The 24,745-nt window shown below is 46.8% G+C and overlaps 5 protein-coding genes, 1 non-coding gene and 1 pseudogene across 8 annotated transcripts; 2 read left to right on the top strand and 5 right to left on the bottom strand.

Annotated features, from left to right (window-relative positions):
* Positions 1–712: 712 nt before the first annotated feature.
* Positions 713–2,588, top strand: SPPG_04539. Of its 2 annotated transcripts, none has more exons than XM_016752773.1 (4): positions 713–1,473; positions 1,578–1,583; positions 1,667–1,865; positions 1,922–2,588. In XM_016752773.1, exons 1-4 carry the CDS (start codon positions 989–991, stop codon positions 2,465–2,467), a joined length of 1,236 nt encoding a protein of 411 aa, XP_016608240.1. In that variant the 5' UTR covers positions 713–988; the 3' UTR covers positions 2,468–2,588. The 2 variants fall into 2 exon arrangements, with proteins under 2 accessions (XP_016608240.1, XP_016608241.1); XM_016752774.1 differs by having other exon boundaries at positions 1,664–1,865.
* A 4,253-nt stretch (positions 2,589–6,841) lies between these two features.
* On the bottom strand, positions 6,842–7,279 carry SPPG_09200 (uncharacterized protein; the record flags this gene model as incomplete). The annotated part of the gene is made up of 1 exon (XM_016757357.1): positions 6,842–7,279. The coding sequence occupies one exon, from the start codon at positions 7,277–7,279 to the stop codon at positions 6,842–6,844; it is 438 nt and encodes a 145-aa protein (XP_016608239.1).
* A 2,665-nt stretch (positions 7,280–9,944) lies between these two features.
* On the top strand, positions 9,945–13,272 carry SPPG_04538 (PAS domain S-box protein). The gene is made up of 2 exons (XM_016752772.1): positions 9,945–9,995; positions 10,353–13,272. The coding sequence occupies exon 2, from the start codon at positions 10,585–10,587 to the stop codon at positions 13,105–13,107; it is 2,523 nt and encodes an 840-aa protein (XP_016608238.1). The 5' UTR covers positions 9,945–9,995; positions 10,353–10,584; the 3' UTR covers positions 13,108–13,272.
* Positions 13,273–13,387: 115 nt separating this feature from the next.
* Positions 13,388–13,460, bottom strand: SPPG_10085. Its single transcript has one exon. It is a non-coding gene; the product is annotated as a tRNA-Arg (tRNA).
* A 1,375-nt stretch (positions 13,461–14,835) lies between these two features.
* Positions 14,836–14,917, bottom strand: SPPG_10084 (annotated as a pseudogene). Its single transcript has one exon. The product of its transcript is annotated as a tRNA-OTHER (tRNA).
* A 1,594-nt stretch (positions 14,918–16,511) lies between these two features.
* Positions 16,512–21,921, bottom strand: SPPG_04537 (MutS family protein MSH5; the record flags this gene model as incomplete). The annotated part of the gene is made up of 24 exons (XM_016752771.1): positions 16,512–16,671; positions 16,731–16,836; positions 16,897–17,278; positions 17,343–17,475; positions 17,534–17,623; positions 17,692–17,788; positions 17,840–17,881; positions 17,940–17,953; positions 18,011–18,042; positions 18,102–18,182; positions 18,241–18,318; positions 18,381–18,488; positions 18,548–18,607; positions 18,667–18,744; positions 18,795–18,854; positions 18,919–19,103; positions 19,168–19,244; positions 19,297–19,332; positions 19,398–19,504; positions 19,564–19,787; positions 19,858–19,938; positions 20,003–20,126; positions 20,186–21,348; positions 21,405–21,921. 24 exons carry the CDS (start codon positions 21,919–21,921, stop codon positions 16,512–16,514), a joined length of 4,035 nt encoding a protein of 1,344 aa, XP_016608237.1.
* Positions 21,922–21,994: 73 nt separating this feature from the next.
* SPPG_04536 (uncharacterized protein) lies at positions 21,995–24,233 on the bottom strand. The gene is made up of 4 exons (XM_016752770.1): positions 23,294–24,233; positions 23,148–23,238; positions 22,627–23,092; positions 21,995–22,564 (listed from the first exon to the last, which is right to left on the bottom strand). The coding sequence occupies exons 1-4, from the start codon at positions 23,939–23,941 to the stop codon at positions 22,240–22,242; spliced, it is 1,530 nt and encodes a 509-aa protein (XP_016608236.1). The 5' UTR covers positions 23,942–24,233; the 3' UTR covers positions 21,995–22,239.
* Between the last annotated feature and the right edge of the window lie 512 nt (positions 24,234–24,745).

The raw sequence follows: 24,745 nt of genomic DNA, 5'->3' as shown, positions 1-24,745 counted from the left end.
TTCAAGGTCTGCGCTTACCAAATCGCCTAGGTATTTCGGAGTTTCAATCTGACTAAACAAAAGGAACATGTACGGATGATACGACACATTCTAACACTAACCTTCCGCATCAGCCGCTTCATGAATCGCTACATAACAGGAAGGGACCCACCTACTCTCGCCCCTACATTCGCCCAGCAACCGCCACAGACAGATAGCAGCTCCAAGTGGGGACCGATCCCGCAAACAGTGGATCACCAGCATAGTAGCTCAAGTGGTAGGGACGGATCCCGCCAAGAGTGGATCACCGCATAGTAGCTCAAGTGGTATGGACGGATCCCTCAAAAAGTGGAGCACTGCATAGCAGCTCAAGTGGTAGGAACGGATCCCGCACAAAGTGGAGCACTACTACCGCCACAGACAGATAGCAGCTCAAGTGGTAGGGACGGATCCCGCAAAGAGTGGATCACCGCATAGTAGGTCAAGTGGTAGGAACGGATCTCGCACACAGTGGAGCACTACTACCGCCACAGACAGATAGCAGCTCAAGTGGTAGGGACGGATCCCGCAAAGAGTGGATCACCGCATAGTAGCTCAAGTGGTAGGGACGGATCCTGCAAAGAGTGGAGCACTACTACCGCCACAGACAGATAGTAGCTCAAGTGGTAGGGACGGATCTCGCACAAAGTGGAGCACTGATACCGTCACAGACAGATAGCAGCTCAAGTGGTAGGGACGAATCCCGCAAAAAGTGGAGCACTGCTACCGTCACAGACAGATAGCAGCTCAAGTGGTAGGGACGAATCCCGCAAAAAGTGGAGTACTGCTACCGGACTCTCGTGATCCCCAGTCATCTATGGGAGCGTCACGTCATCGGCCATTAATGTTACGACCATCAAAAGGGAATCTGATGACGATCACCTCCCACTGATAAAGAGACTAACGGGAACTTTCAAACCGGGTGTTCCAAATTCTCCCAATAACCATTCTGACAATGGAATGAAACCCTATGGGAAGCCCGGCGACACAAAGAGCCAAGCGCCCCGCCATTGTATGCCGCATATCCAACGGTGGGGCTTTTCTCGTTTTCAACGTCCTATTGATCGTCACGATTTCTGGGTCCGTTTTCCAGACGATACAAACCATCATAGACAATCCGACAGCAGTCTTTGAGATCCTGGCCCGCAGTATCCCCGGCGTTTCAACCTTCTTCGTCAACTACGTAATTCTCTTGGCCCTTTCTGGTCCAGCTGGTGAATTGCTCCAGATTGCGAACCTGATTTTAAAGCCATTGAAGCTGAGGTTTCTCGCGAGTACTCCTCGGGCCATTTGGAGGCAATCCCAACCACTGGTGTACTTATCGGGCGTCCCCATGGCGAGCCATTCCTTCATTGCGACTGTTGGAGTGACGTACATGACAATCGCGCCGCTCGTTTCCATAATGTGTTTGATGTACTTTGGGTTTTGGTATCTCGCTTACATGAACCAGATGCGGTGAGTAGTTCGTCCTTCTCCGCTGTGTTTATGGCTCAACTAAGCTCACTTGCACGTTTTGTCCGAACGTATCTGATTTCTGCCGCCAAACTAAATGATTCAAGTATAAGGTGAGCGTGTGTTGATTCGGACAAGTCCAATTTACAATTTCTTACCTCCTTTTTCCCCCTTGCTACGCGATGTATTTAAGCAGGTCGATTCCGCCTCTCCCCCCCACACACAAAGCTTTCTCGTACTCCAGAACTCACTTTAACGTTTGCTTCTCTTGCTCTCTTGCAACCATGTTTGATGCGAACACTGCTGTTGAGGACGTGCACTCTGCCCAGTTTGATGAATTATTGCAATACCTCAAACAACACGGTTTAGAAAAGCTAACAGGAATCAAAAAAAACGTAAGTCATTCTGTGCTGCTGTATGTGTGAACCATGAACTTACTTTTATATTTCAGAATCATGCAAATAAGAAGCGGTTAGGAGAAATGGTGCTCTTTTTTTTGGCTGGCCAAAAGCATATGCAAGAGCGTGGGGATGTTGCAGACAAAGACACCTCCTACAACCCCAACCCCATTTCCACCTCCACCGTTGATGGAGCCGAAGCCGGCGGCACAATGTATCAAGAAGGACAGAAACGCAGACAAAGTGACGGAGGTACTAATGACGGAGCCCACGACATTCAAGAACCAAAGAGTACAGAGGACCAAGCAGTACAAACCGAGACCGTTCCAGATGACAAATATAAGACAATAGTTGATGCAGTTGTGCCGCAATGGCATAAACTAGTGCTCGCCGGCTCCAACAGAAGAATTTTTTTATGTTTCGACAACCGCGTTCCAACGTCCCTTCGAAGGCCGCCAAGATATGCGTTCACCTTCAAACAACCTTTCGCATGCCGGCTAAAATATTTGCTGGGGAATCATTTTTCGCTTATGGAACTACCAGTCAGATCAAACTTTTACGCGAGAGGTTCTACGTGGAGGGGGTTTATGTCTAGTTAGCTTTGTTTTTGTCTTGTTTTGTTTTTGTCTAGTTAGCTTTGTTTTTGTCTTGTTTTGTTTTGAAAAGACAATCTTTCCTTCTTTTTACTCGCCACAATATTCAACCATTCCTGGGTTTGCATGCGTATGACGGTCTTATAAAGTTCATTATCCTAGTTGCCTCCCGGAACGGGCGAGTATATCACAACAATCCCCCAAACCGCTCTCTCAAACATTACCACTGATCTCGTTGTTGGGTACCATGACGCAACTCATACCGCTCGAGCATTAACTGTCCTCCATATTCTACAGCACCTCTCGAATACGCCTATCATGGCCCCCATGATTCCAGATATTTTGGATCTGGCGTTTGTGGATGGAGAAGATGAGACTGGAGATGTGCGTGAGGCGCTAGGGGTGGCTAAAAGGCTCTGGGAGGGGTATGTGTGTGTGGATTTTGATGTGTTGGTGAAGAGGGGGGAAGCGAATGTGGAGTACCATGGGAGGTATCAGAACGAAAAGAGGCTTAGAATTGTGTATTTTTACTCGTAAAATAATACACATGAGGTGGTAGGCTCTGAGAACGAAATGTCTTCCCATCCGACTCGCCATGCTAGCTAGAACTTACATCGGCGGTGACCAAATACAAATGTAAAAAGTATGGACTGTGTTAGTCCTAGTGGAAAATGTCCTAGATGACACTGTGACAGAAAGTAGCATCATGAATGGCTGCGATTCGCGCTATGATGTGCAATTCTACGGCAGCTACATCAAAGAAGGTTACTTTTGTGAATGGGAGAAGCATCGTACTGGCGATTAGAGTGATGCTTCTTGTTTATGGATGGAGTAGTGTGGTGCAGGGACTGTCTCGGATATAATGCAAATATGTGGACGAACAATGACGGAAGGCCAAATGGGGCGAAACCCCTTATAAAGACCGTCTATAGACACTGACGTGTCAAGCCGATTATATTCTACCGATGGCAACCTTGCAATCATATCATCGACCTATGAACCACCCATACAGGAAACACTCGCATAACCACTTGTGCGCTGGCAGCACATACAGAGTCAGCGTCCCCCGGCGACGGGGCATGGCCCAAACTACCTCCTTGCAGAGAAGAGGAACCTGAGCCCCCACGGCTTGGTACTGCTTCAAGCGATACAAAAGGACTTTTGTCAACCGGAAATATGTCACAGGCAGGTTTACAATCTGGTCGATCATACTCTTCTGCCTCAAGGTAAGCGTTTGATGAGTGGTTTACTTTAATGCCGAATGCCAAGGTGCGGTCTTATTACGTAGAACCCAAAGAGCTAGGTGCTAAGGACGTTGGTCACATGGGACTATTTAAAAAGGCGTGCAAAGATGGGTCGTGGGATGCGATAGCGCGTTACGTTATTGTGGGCGTGGAACCTAGGTTTACGGCCACAGAGACTACGGCAAAGTTGTGGTATTGTAGATCAGCGCCAGTGGTACATGGACTATGGTGAAGAGAGCTGGAACAAGTTTTTTTTTTGTGCTTGGGTGGATGCATGTATGTCACGACTGTAGTCCACCCCCTTCGCCACGTACTCTGATCACTCCTTTTGATATTACGGACGTGTATTTCAGCAAAGGTGATCACAACCATCATCATCATATAGGGGGAAGAGCTTTGGACGCGGTCATTCGGCCTTATGCGGCAAAGGTTGCGGGAGAGCCAATTACGATGCGCTTCAATTTGAAGAAATTGGAATTCATATTGGTGTTCACTACCGACGGGTACAGACCCGCTAGTTTGTGTTTATGTCGATGATTGGGATCTATATCTTTTCCCTCGGTAGGATTTCTATTTTTATGACGAGTAGGGGCTTTGAAAGTACGACGTCCGTACCAAATCTGTTATGAATTGCACGGGTGGGGTCCCAATAAATGCTAGTCATGGGTATATTCCTATATGAAATCATACACAGATAGACCGTCCTTGAGCATGCAATGTTCAAAAACCATATTGGCGCAGGTCTATTGGGAGACATGCGCGCGTGGGACACTACTGTTCGACAACTTTTGGCCCGAAACGGATACCAAGTCTGTATCTTTGATAATCGCGGTACAGGACACTCCAATCAGCCTGAACCGGGTTTCTCGTTAGTGTCCCCGCTCTTGCAATTATACCATCATGCATGTGATCTCATGGGCACGCCTAGGTCATGGATATGACTGAAAATGCGCACGAACTTGTAGCAACACTCTGGGTGGACAAAAGATGTTTTATTCGTTGGTGTCTCAATGGGTGGAATGATTTTTATTGCTGTCGCTCAGGACATGTATCATCTACTCATGCCTCAGCTGTATACGCACCTTCCAATTTTGAAAGATAACGGCAATTGGTTACCATTCTGGCTGACACGGATGCAATGGGGTCAAAGGAAGTTAATTTGGCATTGCAGTCTTCTACGACGGTTGGGCATTGATGGCCATTGACCCCGGTCCCATGTTTTACGATAGCACAACTGTGCCATCCATGTTGGGTTTTGTTTTTTCTTCGGAGCATTGAGCCATTCGTCCGAGTTGGTCTGCTGGATCCTTCCGGTAATCCACGGTACACAATCTGCTTCTACTAAATTCACATGCAATTGCTGCGTGTTACTCTTTTAAACTGGTTTCTCCATGTCCGGCGTGTCGGTTTGAGGGACAAGTCCCAGGTATGTCCGATGGCTGTCGTCGAAGTCATGCTTACCATAGCTATGATCGTGGTCAACGCGCCACTCACCTGACGGGCGGTTGGTTTCGGACATGATCGGACACGTTGATATTTTGTCTGCCATTGCAGTAGTCTTGAGATAACAAAGCCTTTGAGAAACGCTAGATACGGCAGATCCAAAGTTTGAGTCGGGTGGAATAGCGGATATCTTCTTACGATCTGAGTGGGCTCTTGATACATGTACGTCTATGCATAATTGCCTGTGTTTGATTGCTGATGGTCTGATTATACCAATAGGTGACGATATTTTGGTGCGGGGTGAAAGGTTGCGTCTTTTGTACGGATATTCCATCTTACCTAGTTTGTTGACTAAAGGGTTACTTAATATTTTCCCTACCTTTATCTTCTTAGTATGCTAACCTTCTAGGAACGCCTTTGTATTGTCGCTATTTGGTGATAGTCTAATAGTTTATTTTGATTTGCTACATAACAATAATATGTATGGTGAGTTCTTGACATGAATGTTAGAAAATAATTACCAGGAAAAATTATGTCTATCACGGTTGTGCTGGTATCGATGCACTGTAAGACTTCTCTGCCGGGATTTAGCTTGTATTATTGAAGAGCTCCTTGCCATAGTGACAGTCCACGCAAGACTTATGATTTAGTGACGGTAGATGAACTTTTAGACTAGATCGTTTTTTTTTCCTTGTTCGCTTGAGCGTCTGGGAACCCATCCTGGGATGTCCGAGCCGAATAACAATTTATTTGTTTGAGCATCCCTGATGAAGGATTCGGATGTTGTTCTATATAAGCGACCATGACAGAAAGCTTGGTGCAGCTGAATAGGCATTCCCCTTGAGACCGGATCGTCTCCATTGAATCGAGTGTCATAATCCTATTTGATGAGAGGATGCCCCAGGACAAGCAGTATAGTTCCATGATTGGTGTGGGTTCGATGAATTCACGTCTTCGAGTAAGTTTTACAACATGACTTTGAGTATAGGAGTTGACGTCAGATTGCGTTGAATAGGAGTGGGCCATCATGAACCCAATGCCCACTTTCCTTGCATATTGAGCAAGTTGGTCATCACCATTGGAATTGGTGATGATTTCCGCCTTGTTTTCTGAAGTTGGTGGTGGGGGAATAACAGTACATATATGGTCTAATCAAAACCATTAGTCCATAAATGGTCTAATCAATCTTGGAAAAGCCATGGCGCATGCGCGTGTTTGATTGGCTGCCCCTGGCTGCGCACCTATTTACCCCTAGCTTCTGGCCTTCATAAACCGTGCCCGTCCGCGTTCCCCCCAACGCGTTTCTTCACATCGGTTTCGGCATCCCTCTTGACAGCTGCTATCTGTCTGTGACGGTAGCAGTGGTCCACTGGCAGCTGCTATCTGTCTGTGACGGTAGCAGTGGTCCACTTTTTGCGCCGGATCCCATTTTGCGCCGAACTGCTTTTCAGCTCCACTTTTGCGCCGGACAGTCCCACTTTTGCGCCGAGCTGGAGCAGTTCCACTTTTTGCGCCGAACTGCTTTTCAGCTCCACTTTTGCGCCGAGCTGCTATCTGTCTGTGGCGGTAGCAGCTCCACTTTTGCGCCGGACTGTCCCACTTTTGCGCCGAGCTGGAGCAGTTCCACTTTTTGCGCCGAACTGCTTTTCAGCTCCACTTTTGCGCCGGACAGTCCCACTTTTGCGCCGAGCTGCTATCTGTCTGTGGCGGTAGCAGCTCCACTTTTGCGCCGGACTGTCCCACTTTTGCGCCGAGCTGGAGCAGTTCCACTTTTTGCGCCGAACTGCTTTTCAGCTCCACTTTTGCGCCGGACAGTCCCACTTTTGCGCCGAGCTGGAGCAGTTCCACTTTTTGCGCCGAACTGCTTTTCAGCTCCACTTTTGCGCCGGACTGTCCCACTTTTGCGCCGAGCTGGAGCAGTTCCACTTTTTGCGCCGGGTCCCATTTTGCGCCGAACTGCTTGCCAGCTCCACTTTTGCGCCGGACAGTCCCACTTTTGCGCTGAGCTGCTATCTGTCTGTGGCGGTAGCAGCTCCACTTTTGCGCCGGACTGTCCCACTTTTGCGCCGAGCTGGAGCAGTTCCACTTTTTGTTCTACTTTTTGAGGGATCCGCCGATGTCCTTTTGTCATTTCTCTAGATGCTCAAGACTCGAGTGCACAAGACGAATCACAGATTTGCTCCTCGACTCGGGTAAGGTCGCATTGTTGCTCTTTACACACTTGACCGACAGTTTGATCTCATATTCCATTAGATTATCCAGGATCAGCCCAATATCAAGAGACCGGCCCGCGCCCACAGGAGTTCTTGTACATTAGATAGAAATGGATGTATTATAAATATCTTAATATATGAATTCTCAACTCTTAAATGTCGTTTGGAATAGTACCCAAGTTGAATATGTTTGCAACTCAACAATCGGAGATGATCATACGATGCGTGTGATGTGACTTGGGGATACGAGTACGTACTAGACACTCCCACCGTTATATAACTAGTATCGAGTTTTTCATCGGACAAGTGTTTCTGCTGTGTTCCCGTTATCTGTCTGATGAAATAGTCGGTACTAGTTGTATGCTCCGATTCCTGTTTGTTTGCCCAATAGACTGCTCGTGTCATATGACGTACTGTCAGCACGATATTCGTTATTTATGATTGGAGGGATGGGACTAGAATTGCCTGTGTAAAGTAGACGATTTGTTCTTACAACTAGTATCGAGTATGTGAATGGACAGATAACCGGTACACAGCAGAAACACAGCAGCGCACGCGTTAAACCGGGTTTGATGGCATGGCCATGCCGCTTTAGCAATTGCTATGAAATAGTGCATTGAATGAATGCAACCACAACGAACCCACAATGGAAGAAATTACAGTACAAATATATTAAATTCAAACCGCTGTGTTAACCGCTGTGTGCTGTTCCTAACACCATGACTTTTAGTACAGAAGTTGACACTCCGATTGGGTTAGATAGGAGTAGGCTAGTATGAGCACAATGCCCATTGTCATTGCATCTTGAGCAAGTTGGTCATTTGCCATTGGATATGGTGACCTCCGCACGGTAAGTGTTGGTCGATGTCAGTCATTAGTACATATGTGGTCTAATCAACCTTGGATAAGCCATGGCGCATGCGCGTATTTGATTGGCTGCTCAAGAGCTCATTACCCCTGGCTTCGAGTCCTTTATAAACCGTGCGTGTTCGCTTTCCCCCAACGCGTTTCTTTACAACGAGTTCGGCATCCCTCTTGGCAGCTGCTATCTGTCTGTGACGGTAGCAGTGGTCCTCTCTCAGCGCGTGGCTGTATGCAGTTACCTCCGGGGCCAGTCCCCATTTCGCGAGAGTTACGCGAGGGAACTTCCTTCAGCGATGGAGCTGCTATCTGTCTGTGGCGATAGCAGTGTCCACCCTCTCTCAGCGCGTGGCTGCATGCAGTTACCTCCGGGGCCAGTCCCCATTTCGCGAGAGTTACGCGAGGGAACTTCCTTCAGCGATGGAGCTGCTATCTGTCTGTGGCGATAGCAGTGTACCACCCTCTCTCAGCGCGTGGCTGCATGCAGTTACCTCCGGGGCCAGTCTCCCTTTCGCGAGAGTTACGCGAGGGAACTTCCTTCAGCGATGGAGCGGCTATCTTTCTGTGACGGTAGCAGTGTACCTTTTTCTGCGACGCGACGGATCAAGACTCGGACAAGACGAAGATTCAATCACAGATTATTGCTGCCCCCGACTCGGGTAAGGTCGCGTTGCTCTTTTCACACTTGCTCGACAGTCCGATCTCATATTCCTCTAGATTTCTCAAGACTCGGACAAGACGAAGAAGATTTAATCACAGATCATTGCTACCCCGACTCGGGTAAGGTCGCATTACTCTTTACACACTTGGTCGTTCTCATCTGATATTCCTCTAGATTCTCGACTCGAAGAGACCGGCCGCTTCCCATGCATTACATTGGATAGAATAGATTTATTGGATGTATTGTAGCAATCTTAATATATGAATTTTCAACTCTTCAATATCGTTTGGAATAGTACCACTGTTGAATATTTAGTAATTATCCTCAATGGGTCCTTTCAAGGCATTTGCAACTCCTAACAATCGGTGTTTGTCACGGTAGATGTTTGTCACAATAATGATGCTACGGTTCAGCTACCAAGCTTAAACCTAGAGATGATGATGCGATGCGTGTGAGATGACTTGTGGATACGAGTAAGTACTAGACACTCCCACCTCCAATTACTGTTTGTTTGCCCAATAGACTGCTCGTGTCTTATGACATACTGTCAGAACGATAATCGTTATTAATGATTGGAGGGATGGGACTAGAATTGCTGCGCAAAGTAGACGATTTGTTCTTATATCCTTCCAATGTGAGCATAAATGTTTGCCTTTGACACACACACTTTCTGTCGTAATGATACACATTCCATTTCACACTCTGCTTACTGTTACTTGTATCGCACGTATTTCACCCATTCACAGCACTGAGGCCAATGATTGAAGCGAAGACGTTCCCAGCTGTGGAGAGATTATCAGACAGTAATGCATCACAATCCGACGACGAGAGAAATCTGACAGATCAAGGGAAGGCATATGGATCAAACGGGTACATTGGACATTGTCAATTATACGGGTTTGCAAACCACTTGTCCAGTAAATACGAGTTCGCTTACTCAGACGCTACTATATGCTGACAAATGCAGTTGTCTAACCATGGTCATGGCACTTTGGGAAATGATGTCATCTTTTCTGTCCCACCGGCTTTTTCACACTTTTCTGTTTTTGTTTTCGGATAGTTTCGGGGGTACTTTTTTTTTTTTTTGAGATACGAATATAAAACGGATCTTGGTAAGCTATTCATTTCATGGATTCAGGATATGGGCGTTGGGGGACTTTGAACGGAAGGGACTCTTTATCAGCAATGGGTCTTGTTGAGAAGCAAGGACAAACGCAAGCGTCTGGACAAGAGCTGACCGCGGAGGGCTTCCTTTTTGTTTGAGGGTCAAATGGAGGAATGTCCTGGCACATTGACTGTGCATGTGCCGTGCGAAGCGAATGTCCAGACGCATGTCTAGTGGATTGTCGTTGTGGCAGTGGTGCTTCTTGGGTTCGGTTCTGAAGGATGGGCTCGTTTTTGGAGCGAGGGTACTCTATTTTTAGTGTTTGGAAATGAAACTGGCTTACAAATGCTATTGTGGTTTACAGGTTTACTATCCATATCACAAGAGTGTACGCCAACATTTGAAATAGTCGCAAGCGCGAGGAACCTCCGGACATTCGGCGAAACTTCGCCCTTTTTGTTCAATAATTGGAATGGAACACGCGAGTTCGGTCCTGGCGAGATACTTGTAAAGAAAAACAACAAGCATCCGTTTGGTCTCTTTGCTCATTTGAACGCGGCGTTCAAATCGCCAGTGATTCTTTCTCGACGATAGCCATGACACAGAGCCAAAACGCATTGCCTGTCTTTGCCCTTCCCCCTGTAACTGCTCGACCCGTCAGAGCGGAAGCAATCACGGCAAACGAGGACACAGTCTCCGATGCCTCTTCGGTAGGATCATCAGAATACGAAAGTTTACCGGCCTATGAGGATGCCATAGGCATCCAAAAGCTCTCGGCCTGTAAAGACCATGATCACATTGTCCAGTTTTACGACACTGAAGAATTTTTGTTCAATGTCATTGTCGGATTCGTGGCGCCCGCTCTCATAGCCCGTGAAGCCGCTGTCATTATTGCCACAAAATCGCACCTGGAAGCCATTGAACACAGATTGCAGGCGAGGGGCTTGGATTTGGAGGCTAGAAAGCGACGTGGTCAATTGACACTGCTGGACGCTCATGAAATCCTAGGCGTCCTTGAACAACGCGAACAAAAGCAAATCTCTGCAGCAAAGTTCGACGACTTTGTCGGGACATTGGCCCGCCGTCTGTCTCGCCAATTTCATGGTCGCGTCTATGTGTATGGAGAGATTGTAGATATTCTCGCCTCCCGCGGCGACTATCAATTGGCAGTGGAACTCGAGCAACTCTGGAACGGCTTGCAGAACCTCGTCTCGTTTACGCTGCTCTGCGGTTATAATCTTAACAATTTCCGCGACCAGTCCCATCGCGACGTCTTTCACAAGGTGTGCCATACCCATTCAAAAGTCACACCCTCGGAAGGCTACGCAGATCTTCATGATAAACCCGACGACCAGGCCCTCATGGTGGCCCAGCTCCAACAAAAGGCCAAAGCTCTCGAGAATGAGATTGAACGCCGCAAAGCCGCCGAAGCAGCCCTCCATAATTCCCTAAAGCTCCTCTCGGACCATGCTCAAGAAGCCCTCTGTCGCGAACGGGACCAATATCGGACTCTCTTGTCCATTCTCCCAGTAGGTGTTTATGGCACGGCATTTGGAGATGAGGACGATTACTTTATCAATAACCGCTTCTGCGAAATTGTTGGACGAACGCGAACAGAGATTCGCATTAATGGATGGGTCGACGCTGTTCATCCCGAGGACCGGAAGGATCTCTCCACATGGCCCTTTTCCCCCTGCGACACTTGCGCTGACATTGATACCGGGAACCACGAGTATCGCTTTATCCACGCGGATGGATCCATTGTATGGGTCGCAGGTCAAACGGCCGCCAACCGTGACGAAAGCGGGAACCTCCGCGGCTACGTTCATACTATTCTCGACATTTCCGCTCTCAAAGTCCTCGAAAGGGATCGCCTAGAGGCACGAAATGCCGCTGAAAAGCACCAGCGCCATCGCGCCGAAGAAGCCGAACGCTACAAAAAGGACCAAGATCAATGGATCGACAGCTTATGTCATGAACTCCGTAACCCGCTCAACGGCATCAGCGGCAACGTAGAGCTCCTTGAAATGGGCCTTCAAGTGCGGCGCACCACGCTCGCCAAAAACCCGTTGGCCCTCGACGATGTGCGCACTCTTCAACACCAGCTGGACCTCGATCAAGACTCGATCGACGCCATCTCCAAATGCGTCGCGCACCAAAAAATCATCACAGACGACGTCCTTAATATATCCAAACTAGAACTCGGCAAACTGGTTCTCCGCGCTATTCCCTTTGACCCAAAAACAACGCTTTCAGATGTTGCAAAAATGTTTGAAGCGCAAGCAACTCGACAAGGCCTCGACCTCCGTGTTAACCTCTCCATCTCCTCTCTCCCCATCACCGGCGACCCTCACCGTCTCTCGCAAATCGTCATCAATCTCATGGCCAACGCTATAAAATTCACCCAAAGAGGCAGCATCACCCTCTCCCTCTTCCTCATCTCCCGTACACCCACTTCCATCACCTACCGCGTCACAGTCCAAGACACTGGCATCGGCCTAACAGAACCGGAACTTGCCATGTTGTTTCAACGGTTTGCTCAACCGACTAGTACCCACCCGGACACCTACGGCGGCTCAGGTCTTGGGCTGTACCTCTCCAAAGGCATGGTGGAACTGATGGGCGGAACCATTTCCGTCTCGTCTACCAAACACGCTGGTAGTAGCTTTTCGTTTACATTCTCTGGCCCGCCTGCTGAATGCACACCACCTCCACCGCCACAACCCCTCCTGCATACCCCTCGTTCGATTCAAACAGTGTTGGTCGTAGAAGATAACATTCTTAACCAGAAAATCATGTACAGGTTCTTGGCGCCTTTTTACCGGGTCTTGCTTGCGTCGAATGGAATTGAAGCATTAGAGGTTTATAAGGAAGCCGATTTGGTGTTTATGGATATAGTCATGCCTGGGATGGGAGGATTGGAATGTACAATGGAAATTCGTCAACGTGAACGTGAACAAAAAGATTGCAAAAGGGTTCCGATTGTGGGGTTAAGTGGAAATGCACGACAAGACCAAATTTCGCGGGCGTTTGAGGTGGGTATGAATGATTATTTGACGAAACCGGTTTGTAAAAAAAGGGTTTTGGAGGTTGTTGACGGGTTTGAGGGTTTGTCGTAATGGCTGATGCATTTACTGTAATTTGCATATAGTTTTTTGATTTCTTCTTGGTTTTTGATTATGAATGAAAAATGGCAGCAAAGGATGTTCGAAGTGCTTTTTGAATGTCCCTGGCTGGGGGACACCCTAATGACCAACATCCAAAACCCAATGGAGCTAACATTCATACTCGACCCATGCTATATAGTGTGCGAATATAGATTCCTATCCTTGAGCATGTGAGAGCACTTTCTGATACAAAGCATACCCCCCAAAAAAACTTTTGGAAATACTTGGCAGACACCCCCGGCGGGACTCGAACCCGCAATCTTTGGATTAGAAGTCCAACGTGATCTCCATTACACTACGGGGGTATGAATACTCCAATCTTTCTTCCTTTCTATGTACCGGCATATCAATTTGCCTTGAATGGTGGTTCGGTCTTCTGAAAGACATATGGGTTTGGACGGGTAGGGTATATATGAATGCATCAAGAGTTTTGTAATTATGTTTTAGATTGGGATGCAATGAGAAGGTATAGCATATTTGAGTAACTAGAAGTATAGCATGGTTTTGGCTGCGTATGTTGAATAGGATGTGCGGAAATGGATAGGTTGTGATATTCCAATTTTTGCGCAGTTGGATGTAAACAGTTTTTTGGCGTCTTGGATGACATGCGCGTTTGATACATTTTAGAGTCTTGTCGAGTGGGCCCTCTCTGCATTGGACCTCTAAAGAATTTATCGTCATGGACAATAATCTGTTTCGCAGCCAGCTCCTTAGACCGCTCCGACTGAGGTGTTACAGAAAGTGCAGCGGTGAGCAACTGCATACGTCTTTTTCAGTATGAACATTGCCGGTAATACTGGGCTTGTTTGCGCAAGTGTTCCTTTTCACACTAGGTAGCAAGACATTAAACAGCCAAAAGTGTGGGCAGGATGATCTCGTATGCAACAATGAGATTCGCAAGAATATTGAAAAGGAAGTTCTCAACGCTTGAGAATAACCCACAAGCAAAAAGTCTATTCGAGACAGGACACGCACCCTGTGAGAAACTGGATTTTTACAGTAGTTCAACTCCTTAGCCGCTTCCGACAAAGGTGCTTTTCGGAAGTCAACGCGAGCGAATAGATACATCTTTCTCAGTATGAACACTGTCGGACGGGCAACACACGCCACGAAGAGTGTAGACAGGACGATGGGACAATATCTCATATGCTACAATGAGATTCGCAACATGAAAAGGTGATGCTTAACGGTTTCAATAACCCACAAGCAAAACGTGATTGTAGGAAGCCGCCAATACACCCTGTGAGATCTGAACTCACACAGCTTTCGAAACTGGACTTCTGGACCATTCCTTAAGCGCTCCGACAAAGGTGCTACACCGAATATAAGCAATGGCAAAACCATATCTCTTTTCAGTCTGAACACGGCCGGACGGGCACCTACGTGCCAAGAGCGTAGGCAGGATGATGTAACAATATCTCGTACAACCAGTATCGGCTTGTTCATCCCTTAGGTGCTACACTAAATGTGACCAATGGTAACATTATCTCTTTTCAGTGGGAACACGGCCGGACATCCAGTATACAAGTGACTCCTACGTAAAAACACGCCGCCAAGAGTGCAGGCAGGGATGGGACAATATCTCGTATGCAAGAATGAGATTTGCAACAAGATTGAAAAGGAGATTCTTAACGCTTGAGAATAACCCCCAGCAAAAAAGCAACAGGAAATGATTGAAGACGCACCCTGTGAGATTCGAATTCACGCGGCTCTCGAAACTGGACTTTCCAGTCCAGCACCTTGACCGCTCCGATACAGGTGCTATACAAAATCTAGCCTATGAGTCAATCATATCTCGTTTTCTAGTAAGAACACTGCCGAACAGGCAAGGTCCTAGGGATATCTCACACCAATGCAATCGGCTGTTTTATCATCTAACAAATAAAATGTTGCATTTTTATACTGGATGTATGGCTCTTATTGTATCTACCTACTCATATTACTCCACTCCTCGGGGGGGCTGGCAAACGAGACTAATTCAACCATTTTTACGCGATGAAAATACCCAATAACCGTGTCATGTTCCTTTCTTTCCCTTTGTCTTTCAGCCAAGCGCAACCCACAACTACTTTAACCTGTCGTGGCCAACACCACATTGGTGAGAACATGACGCAACACTTCAAGCCTCTCCCCCTTCCACCATCATTCTCACATGAAGAAAATAACGGTACTCCATGCAACCAATTGAAGAAAATTGGTGGACACATAGACATCGGACAAGTACCATCCCCTTAAGCAACTTTACAACCGAACCACCATGCACACCAACATGTACAGGCGGTACATCCATACCAATATTCACCTCAACCAGAACAACCTCATCCACACCAACCGGAACTCGTACATCCAGCCTAACCCAAACCCCAACGGCAACCATGGAATCTACCACAGAATCACGACTTACCACAGGCGCCGTAGCAGGAATCATCGTCGGAAGCGTCTTGTTATGGTGTGCTGTTATCGGGAGTGTTGTGTGGGTGTTTCGGCGGAGAGCTCGAAGATGATCCGATCATTTTGACGTATAGTTTCGATGTAAGGTTGTATACTGTATATAGCGAAAACGTTGCATTATTCGATTACGCTACAAGAGTGAGTTTGGATGCACAAATGTGAATATCTATGCGGATGGGAGAGGAGAGGAGGGAGTTCCCGCAACAGTATCGGTTTTTTAGCGAAACTTTATATAGTCTACTTTGGGACATACTGTGTTTACGTGTAGCGACAAGCGTATAGGGAGTGCAGTACTCTTGAACGTGGTATGCATCTTGGGTAGTATTTAATATTCAATGTTGATGGCTTTATTTATTTAAAGCGATAACACCGAGATGTATGTCGACACGTTCAAGAGTTTCCTACGGAAACTTTCTGCATCTAAACCGAAACAAAGATGTGTAGGTTTGGGTAAACCCTAACCTGGAAAGGAATTCTGCAGTGTATTGGAATGTACATGCATGACAAGGCAGCAAGGATATCCATCGATTCTTATTTACGTTTTGGCTTAACTGGATCAATTAACCTCCCAACATCTCAAGCATCACCGAACAGTGAAACTAGGATACATACATCTCAGATTGAACTCCCATCCTTCAATACACGATAAACAAACGAATATTAGGTCCTCTTACACCGATAATACATAAAAGGTCTAATCAATAGGTCGTCAGCACTTTATATCGCAAAATACGCCAACGCCTCATCGACAACTTTCCAAAGCTCATCCAGATCCCCCTTCAACGGATCCAATTCGCTGAACACACGCGCAACCTCTACACTCGCCGCATACTGAGCTTTATCAGCATCGGTTTCCATCGGTCGAATAGGGTCCCCTCTGGCCAGAGCATCAGAAGCTTCTTGGCCTAAAAAATCATAATGAAAATCGCGGCCATATGCATGAAAATACGAGACCAAGAAAACGACAAGCACGAACATGTACCTCTTTCTAAAATGTGCGGTGGAATGCCAGCCAAAGCCGCACAGTGAACTCCCCATGACGACTGGGATCTCCCTGGCTTGACGCTACAACGCATATGGATCACAATGGCATTCTCACAAAACGACAACCCTTTTAAACGTACTGATACAAAAACGTGAGCCCCTCTGATCCGCGTGTCTCCATTATCTCCATGGTGCATTCCAACAAAAAGGGTTCCGGGATCGTGAGAAGGTTGTATGTAAAGATTTCTGCTATGAAGGTTTAATCACGAAATGCTTGATGGGACGGCGAGAGGTTTGGAAACGTACCGTGAAAGTGAGTAGCCGCTACAACGTGTGGACAATCCGCGTCCCGTTTCGCAAAATTGTCTAAAACGCCGCAGAGCAAGCCGATTCCATCTACGCAATAAAGGTCGGCGAGACACAAAATATCGCACCCGACAAGAATATCAAAAAACATACCAGCAGTATCCGTCCCCTTTCCAAACTCATCCAAAAGCACCAAAGATCTTCTAGTCGAACTCCGCAACGCAACACTCACTTGCTGGAGATCAATCATAAACGTGCTCTGCATCTTAGAGACAGATTCCCGAGTTTGTATCCTCGTCAAAATCTTGTCTGTCAACCTAATCACGGCACGCTCAGCAGGAACAAAGCTCCCAATGTGTGCCATGTACGTGATGAGGGCAATCTTGTTATGCAATTAGTCCATCCGCAGCTACTCGGGGAGGTTCATATCGACATGACATTCACACCTGCTTCAAGTAAACGGACTTTCCAGAGAAATTCGCACCGGTGAGCAAAATCATTCGTGGTAGATCGTCTGCTTCCCCCATTGATGTGTCATTGGCGACAAACACATCCACACAAAGTTCTTGAAGAGGATGCCTGTATGGCAAGTCAATCACTATTGTCCAGAGAAATGCAAACCAATAAGCTTACCTACCTGCCTTTAACAACATGAAAGATATTATCCTCAGTCATCTCTGGTCGTGTACAATTGTATCTCTTGGCTGCATCAGCGAACGACAAGATACTGCAAATGACAGGAAAATGTGCAGATCAATACCTGACGACCCCGCCCAGAAACGCGCGAACGCCTACCAGTCCAACTCTGCGCACACATTCGCGACTTGAATGAGTGTCGCACGATACCCAAGCACCGTTTCCTGTAGCCTCTGAATGATTTCAATCTCTCGATCTACATAACGTCAGTCGTAACCCAAACATTCTTGACTAGAGTACAACGTACCGACAATCATGGAATGAATGTCACCGATACTCTCGTCAAGTTCTACAAACGATCTTTGTTGGCTTGGTTTAAGACTCGTTTATGAAACTCCATTGCTCACCAAACATCCGATCACTAACACGGCGAGAAATGAGAGCACCTCCTTTGAGTACGCAAAACATACACCCTTACCTCTTATAGTACACTGCGTTTGCCGTGCAAAACTACGTGGAAATGCCATTAAGTTCTTCGGACCCATGATAACTGACTTTTAAGCAGGTACCTGAAACGACAACCCTTCAATAACGAAATCCTCCCTCTCCGTCATGCCTTCTTTCAGTGGAATCGTGATGAGGTACCCTAACTGGTGTTGAACGTCAACGCAGTGTAGCAACTTAATATGATGATATTAACTCGTATACCTGAGGGAAGTATATCACATTCAATGACGTGGAAAATTCTTTTGGGATGGTATCGCTGATCTCGTGGGCCACTTGAGACTATCCCCATAGCAGTATCAATTCGCACCTGCTACTCATATAGGAGGCGTACATTCTCATACCAAAAGATCATCCAATCCATGATAAGTTCGTTTCAATTCATCAAGTTCATCATCGACATGGGGTTTCACGACGACTCGACCTTCATTTACAGATGCATCAAAATCCACCTAGCATCTTAGATGTCACTATGCAGAATAACGCACAGCGTGCTGGAGAGTCCACGTACGGCTTTGTTTACAAATGACCCGACTTCTTTCAATTCCTGAACCACAAAGACTTCATTAATCTATTGAAAGAAAAATGAGCATGGCCTAAACAGCGGACAATGCGTGGTATAGCCAGCACCTTGCGAACAATCGGGATCTTCACATGCGCACCCAGTTCTCGGAGATCAGATCGGATTTTCAAGGCGTAGTAAGAGAACTGCAAATGAGATATAAAGATGATGTTTATTAGCAGCAGCGACAAAGTACCTTCAAGATGGCCTGCCACTCCACGATCGACGCATGTGTCCGCATTTTCGTAAGAATTTTCTAAAGACCAATTCATAATTAGTCTGATGCTCCTCTAAGTGAGCCGATACGAAGCTTTCCTTACAGGTATGTTTTTCACATGTTTCAAGCTACCCCGCAATTGATTCATTGCGAATTGAATATCAGGCCGAAGGAAGTATCCTACTGCTGTGTGCCGTTCTCTGATTACATCAAGGCTCATAGACGGACGGAGGAACCACTGTCTTAAAAGAGCTCGACCCATGGGCGTCTTTGTAGTATCCATAATCCCTATGTTCGTTTGGGTATTCAATCAGATACAGAGCTGTTTATCGAGATATGCCTTCCCACGTACCAAATAAAGAAAACCCTTCTTTGCCCTTTTTGCAGTGCATACTGGGATGTGCTTCGTTTTGAAATATTTGCAACGAGCTTGAAAGGGATCAGTTTGGGATTCCAAGTAACCTCAAAGCCGACGTCTTACCAAAGGGTATCCGCATTTACATGCATATATTGATTGCTACCGTCGGTCATGAGCCAATATCAACTTGATATGCGACAAAAATGAAACCCTAACAGTCTTACAGGCTGAACTGCTCGACGCTCAGGAGTTCAATTTCCGCATCCGCCTCTAGGGAGCCCGTCAACCTTGCCTTGGTGATGTAATTGAGCAATGCGCCAGCGCATCCGACCTACCCATCCATCTACATCAGGAAACAGATCACATTCATCGTTTTGACCCACAACACACCATTTCGACGCTGTCCAGCGAGACAATACTTTCGAGGAAAAGGAACATTTCAACTCTTTTTCTGGTGAAACTCTCGTGATCCTCGCTACGCGGAGTCGACGTACGATCATCGAGATGCTGCCCCGCTGCTGGAATCTGGATGGAACAAAGTTTGTTTTTTGCCGTTTGATAAACAAAGTCCGTAGACGGCCGTATTTCTAGCTCGCACGGTGGCAAAGCGCCATCTTTTTGGTTTTGCAAACACATTCTTGCGATCAATATCACAACAGAGTCACTAAACAAGGTTGTTCATACCTTGTGCAGTTAGCACTTCCAGAAAAGCGTCATCGGCCCGTGCGTTAGTGACGATAACCGATGGTTGCACCTGATATCGTACTGAGGTGGAGAAGGAATATCAAACACTCTCGATGACACACCAGTTTTACCCGAGGGGACCTACATAGCCTCGTAATCTCAAAGGAAATATCCTCCTCCATGTCCTCCATTAGATAAAGTTTGGAATCCATTACACTATAATAAGCAGCACCGATCTTGCCATTCTTGTAGGTCACGGCCATTACAACCTAAACAAATACTACATTACATCAAATTATTGGATACATCTACCCACAATACTTCTTACCTTGTCATCCAACATCAGACTACCGTGCTCATCGGAATCATGGTCGAAATGCACTCGTCTCTCTAGTTTCACTGTTTGCGGCACGTTCTTGAGATTCTCTGAGGATTTATTATGAGGAGTTTTATTGTTTCGGTTACGCCGCGAGGAGGCCACAGATGAGATTTCGGAAGCAGTGTCATCTCCACCATGTGACAGAAAGGGCCTGCTCTTTGGATTCGCTTGGGAAAACGATGGGACCTTTTGCCATGGTCGAAAATTCGACGAAAATCTCGACATATCGCTGCTATCTGTGAGTTCAGATGGAGACGGCGAGATATTTCGAAAGCGGCCGGCCAATCCAGCTGGAAATTGGCCATCTCCAGTACGATCTGCACCAAAGGATGATTCGGATACACTGTAAGGTCGGAATATCGTATGTGACGAGGGAGTGATCCTTGATGGAGTTTCGGAGACTTCACCTGTCCCGTACTGGTGCTCTGCCTTTATAGACGCTAGCGCATCTTTCTCTCTGGGTCGCTTGAATGTTGGTTCCTCCATAGCGGCGTTTGCAGACGATACGTCTTGGTGCACAATATTGACACGGGCACGCTTCAAAGTAATTTCCTTTGCTCGACGAGCGAGTGAGTATGCACTGTGTGCTCTGATTCTCGTATCAACAGTAACACAATCGTCATTGTCGTGTGCGTCTTCGCCATGTATGTTATTTGTGCTTGACGACGGCCCACCCATAAAATCCAACGGCCTGTCTTGCTTATCGATCAAAGCTGCCTTGTCCATTTGATCCATGGCATTCCTGGTTTTAATTGCCGTGAAATGATTGGTAGCTATCGAAGGAGAAGAAGATTCATCAGGCTGGTTCGATGGCATACTTCCTCTTGATTGCGGAGTGACAGGATGTGCAGCGTCCGAGGTTGCGGAAGTTGTTGAGCGCACAGATGCCAGAGCAGATGCGAATGTCAACAATGGAGGATTGCTGGTGTTTTCAGATGACGGAGATTCGATGATTTGGGCTGTTCTTTGTTCAGCAGTTACCGTCGGACTGTCTTTAGGAGTGGATTGACTAGCACATGTTGACGAGCTCGACGTTTGGTTTTCATTTGAAAGTAATCTAGCTTTTGTGCACTGCAGGGTCTTCCCGTTACTGCGATCTGTTGATACCCGCTCTTATGACCTTATCGTGAGCTTACTGATTATAGTAAACAATGCTGCTTGTATATACCTTCCATGCGAATTTTCGGCACTCTTGGACTCTCGTCTAGATTTGGCACGTCCGCCACGGACAGAGACGGCTGCAGGCTGTCATCCACACTAACCCCTTCGTCGTAACCTTGCTCATCAGGCAATAATGACTCTTCAAACAATCTCTGCCCATCTTCAAACGACTGCTCCCATATTGCTGATACTCCCGCGTCCGACATATTTGCAAAATCTATAAAGGAATCGCTAGCCGCCAATGGATCGTTCTTATCTACAGTATGCTGTTCTTGATATCTGTTGCTGGAAGATTTCTCCGCCATAGCAGCGAAATATAACGATGGAGAGTCATTCAGTAATAGTGTATAGGGTGTATCTTGCTCATCGGGCCGGAAACCCAAGTGCAAAAGGTCAGTTTGAACTCTTGGAGGCCCCAACGTATTTATCGGCATTTCTGGAGAGATTTCGATGCTGAACTGATCAGCTGCAGCAACTTTATAGATTCTTTCACTCGAGACGAAGTCATTGAGTGCTCCGCCCATATTGACCTGTGACGAGGACGACCTGGCTTCAATAAATTCCCAGAGACTTTTGCAGCAAAGAAGCGCACAAACCTCACCAAATCAATGAAACAAATGAGCCCACGACTCGTACACTTGACCAATATTTGACAGTATGGCGTATTATAGATTAGTGTATATGCAACGGTACAAGACAAAGTCCTCAAGTTGCTAATGGAAATTATGCCTAAAATGCGCAACCACACCAAGGTGGCTGTGTTCACCATTAATCCTCTAATAGAGATATTGCGGCACAGTTTTCAACTATCTGTCTCTTAACCCTATACTAAAACTAGATATTTACGTGGAAGTGTGCCCACTTGCCCGTACTCCTTCCAATCGAGGTTCTTGTCCAAAGTCAAGTAGGTCAGGTGTATTACCAAAACTTGTTTGGGATAGTTCTCGCCTTGGACCCACGGGCATCTCGGATGTGGCCGATGCTGTTCGTCGCCGTATTCCCGAAGGCAGTGCCCAAGATGTGCGAGCGGTCCAGGAGGAGACAGAAGACCGAGGAGAAGAGAAGGAAGATTGAGGAGTGGATTCCGCTTCGTCCTCGTCTGTCGAAATCGGAGAATATTCCTCTCTACTTGGACTAGCTATTTCATTTGACACATATTTTAACTTGCTGCTCGATGAAAAATTGTGAGAACAGCCTAGAGGTATAACGCAATGACGATGATAGCTCACTTGAGGATCCATTCATTCCAATTCTCGATGGCAAGAAATGGGTTTGAGATCGATCCACCACTGTCTGATCTACTCCGGCCATACGCAAGACCAAGAACGTCTTCCAGGCTTCCAACTTGTCCGCGCCTGACTTTATTCGGACTCTGTCCATTTGACGCTGTCCCGCTGTTATTTCCTTCCAATACAGATGGAAATCCATATGGAACACCAGCATGTGACGACTTGCCAGCTGTCCAGGATTGGTTGCCCAAGGTTGTTAATGTAGATGCGAGATCCAAGTCAATTTGACGAAGTAAGTCTTCTGTCGTTTCAGCTACAGGGGCTAGACTTGGTGACGAGACGCTTCGCTTTCCAAATGGTTTCCTTTCGGAACTTGATGTAGACGCACCAGCTGAAGGGATCTTGGACGGTGGGGAGATTGGGATCTTTGAAACAAAGGAAGGCGCTGCGGAGTCCGTCGCGGAACCTGCCACGATCGTTCAGGCAATCTCCAATAGTATACAGCTACAAAATCTTCCTACCTAGGCTTCTGTTTCTTGGAATAATTAGAAACTCTCGTAGCTTTATATCATCATCGTTCCACAGCCGATTAGCTTGTTTCAGTTCTGAAAGCTGGGGTAGTAAGTTAGGACAGTTGGCAATTTCGTGTTCAAGGAGATCCACATACCTTCACACGGTAGAGAATCGCTACGCCAGCAAGGGTATCATTAGGAGAAACTCTGTGCATCGTGGTGCTAGATGTATCTATCTCTTCGCCATTGGCCAAAGACAATCGTCGTAATGGCACGTGGTCGTTTCGTGTGAGATCGGCCACAGATCCAAGTTGGTCGATTTCGTCCAGTGAAAGCAATGGTCTAGTGGACGAGCCCATGGCTGCTATGGCTTCCTGCCGCACTCGGTCCGCTGCACTACCAGTTCTCAAGCTAGGTAGTTCCAGGGATCCCCTCTCTCCGCTTGTAAGTTCAATTCCGTTCTCAGAACGACTCGTGCGGGATGCTTCAGAGGAAAGATCGGGTGAAAGGGCTTGTGCAAAGTCTGTCCACCCTTCTATGGGTTCCTCATGTTGGAACGGTCCATCTAGTAAACTGGGAGTCCGTCCTCGTTTCCAGCCTCTCTCATAGCTTGTGCTCTCTACCCGATCCGCAGGTTTTCGACCAGCACCCAGTTTTCCACGTCCATCTCTCGCTAACCCTTCGTCACTATTGGCCACCCAAACTCCATTGTAATCGGCAGCAGGAGCAATGGATCCCCTCATGGTTGTTGAAGAAGACTCGTTTTCAGATAGGAAGTTCAAGTTGGCCCAGGGGTCTTGCATCGCAAGCGCAAAGGCAGTGTCAGCAAGAAGCCACAGACGCAAGGTAAGAAGCACTGCCAATGGCAGGGTCCAGATCACTTGCAACTGGTATCGGACAGCACTTTGTTCCTTAACTTGATATTGCAACTGTCGCAGTCTTGTGAATTAGAATCTCATAGTAAACATGGGGAATGCAAAGATGGTAAAGTGCAATAGAACTTGAGAGCCGTGAGGAGATGAAAAAGTTGCCTTATGTGTTGGGCCCGTTGAATTGGCAAGGGAGTTGTCGCCGCCAGCCGCCAAACAGGGAGTCGCGTTTCGTAATCTCCAGATGTGAGATGCAGCTGTGTACTGTAGGCAGTGTTCATACTATCACCCTGCCTACACTCCCTGGCGAAACGTTGACCCTGGGTATTCTCCCCATGGTATTTTGAACATGATATACAATCTCTTGTTGAGTGTATGTAGACTCATGAGCGATACATGTGTGTTACTATTAAAACATGAATTCCCCATATCGCTATTTTTCTTCTGTGTATAGGTACTGCTTGTCCGAGTGTTTATACTGGAAAAAATCTATATATATGCTCACCGGAGGATTTTGTGTAGCACCTTTGTCGGAAGCGGTTAAGAGGTTGGGCCAAAAGTTCAGTCTCGAAAGCCGTGTTGTGAGTTCGAATCTCACAGGGTGCGTTGGAATACTGCAAACGAAGTTTTTTTTTGAGATATTGTTGCTGCCTACACTCTTGGCGGCATGTGTACGTAGCATTGCCCCTGACTCCGTCTACGTTTTGGCACCGTGCCTTTTTTTTTTTGTACTTGGTT

Source organism: Spizellomyces punctatus, assembly GCF_000182565.1.
Source record: "Spizellomyces punctatus DAOM BR117 chromosome Unknown supercont1.7, whole genome shotgun sequence".
Lineage (NCBI taxonomy): Eukaryota > Fungi > Chytridiomycota > Chytridiomycetes > Spizellomycetales > Spizellomycetaceae > Spizellomyces > Spizellomyces punctatus.
Note: the sequence above shows the minus strand (reverse complement) of the source record. Positions and strands in the feature narration are given on the sequence as shown.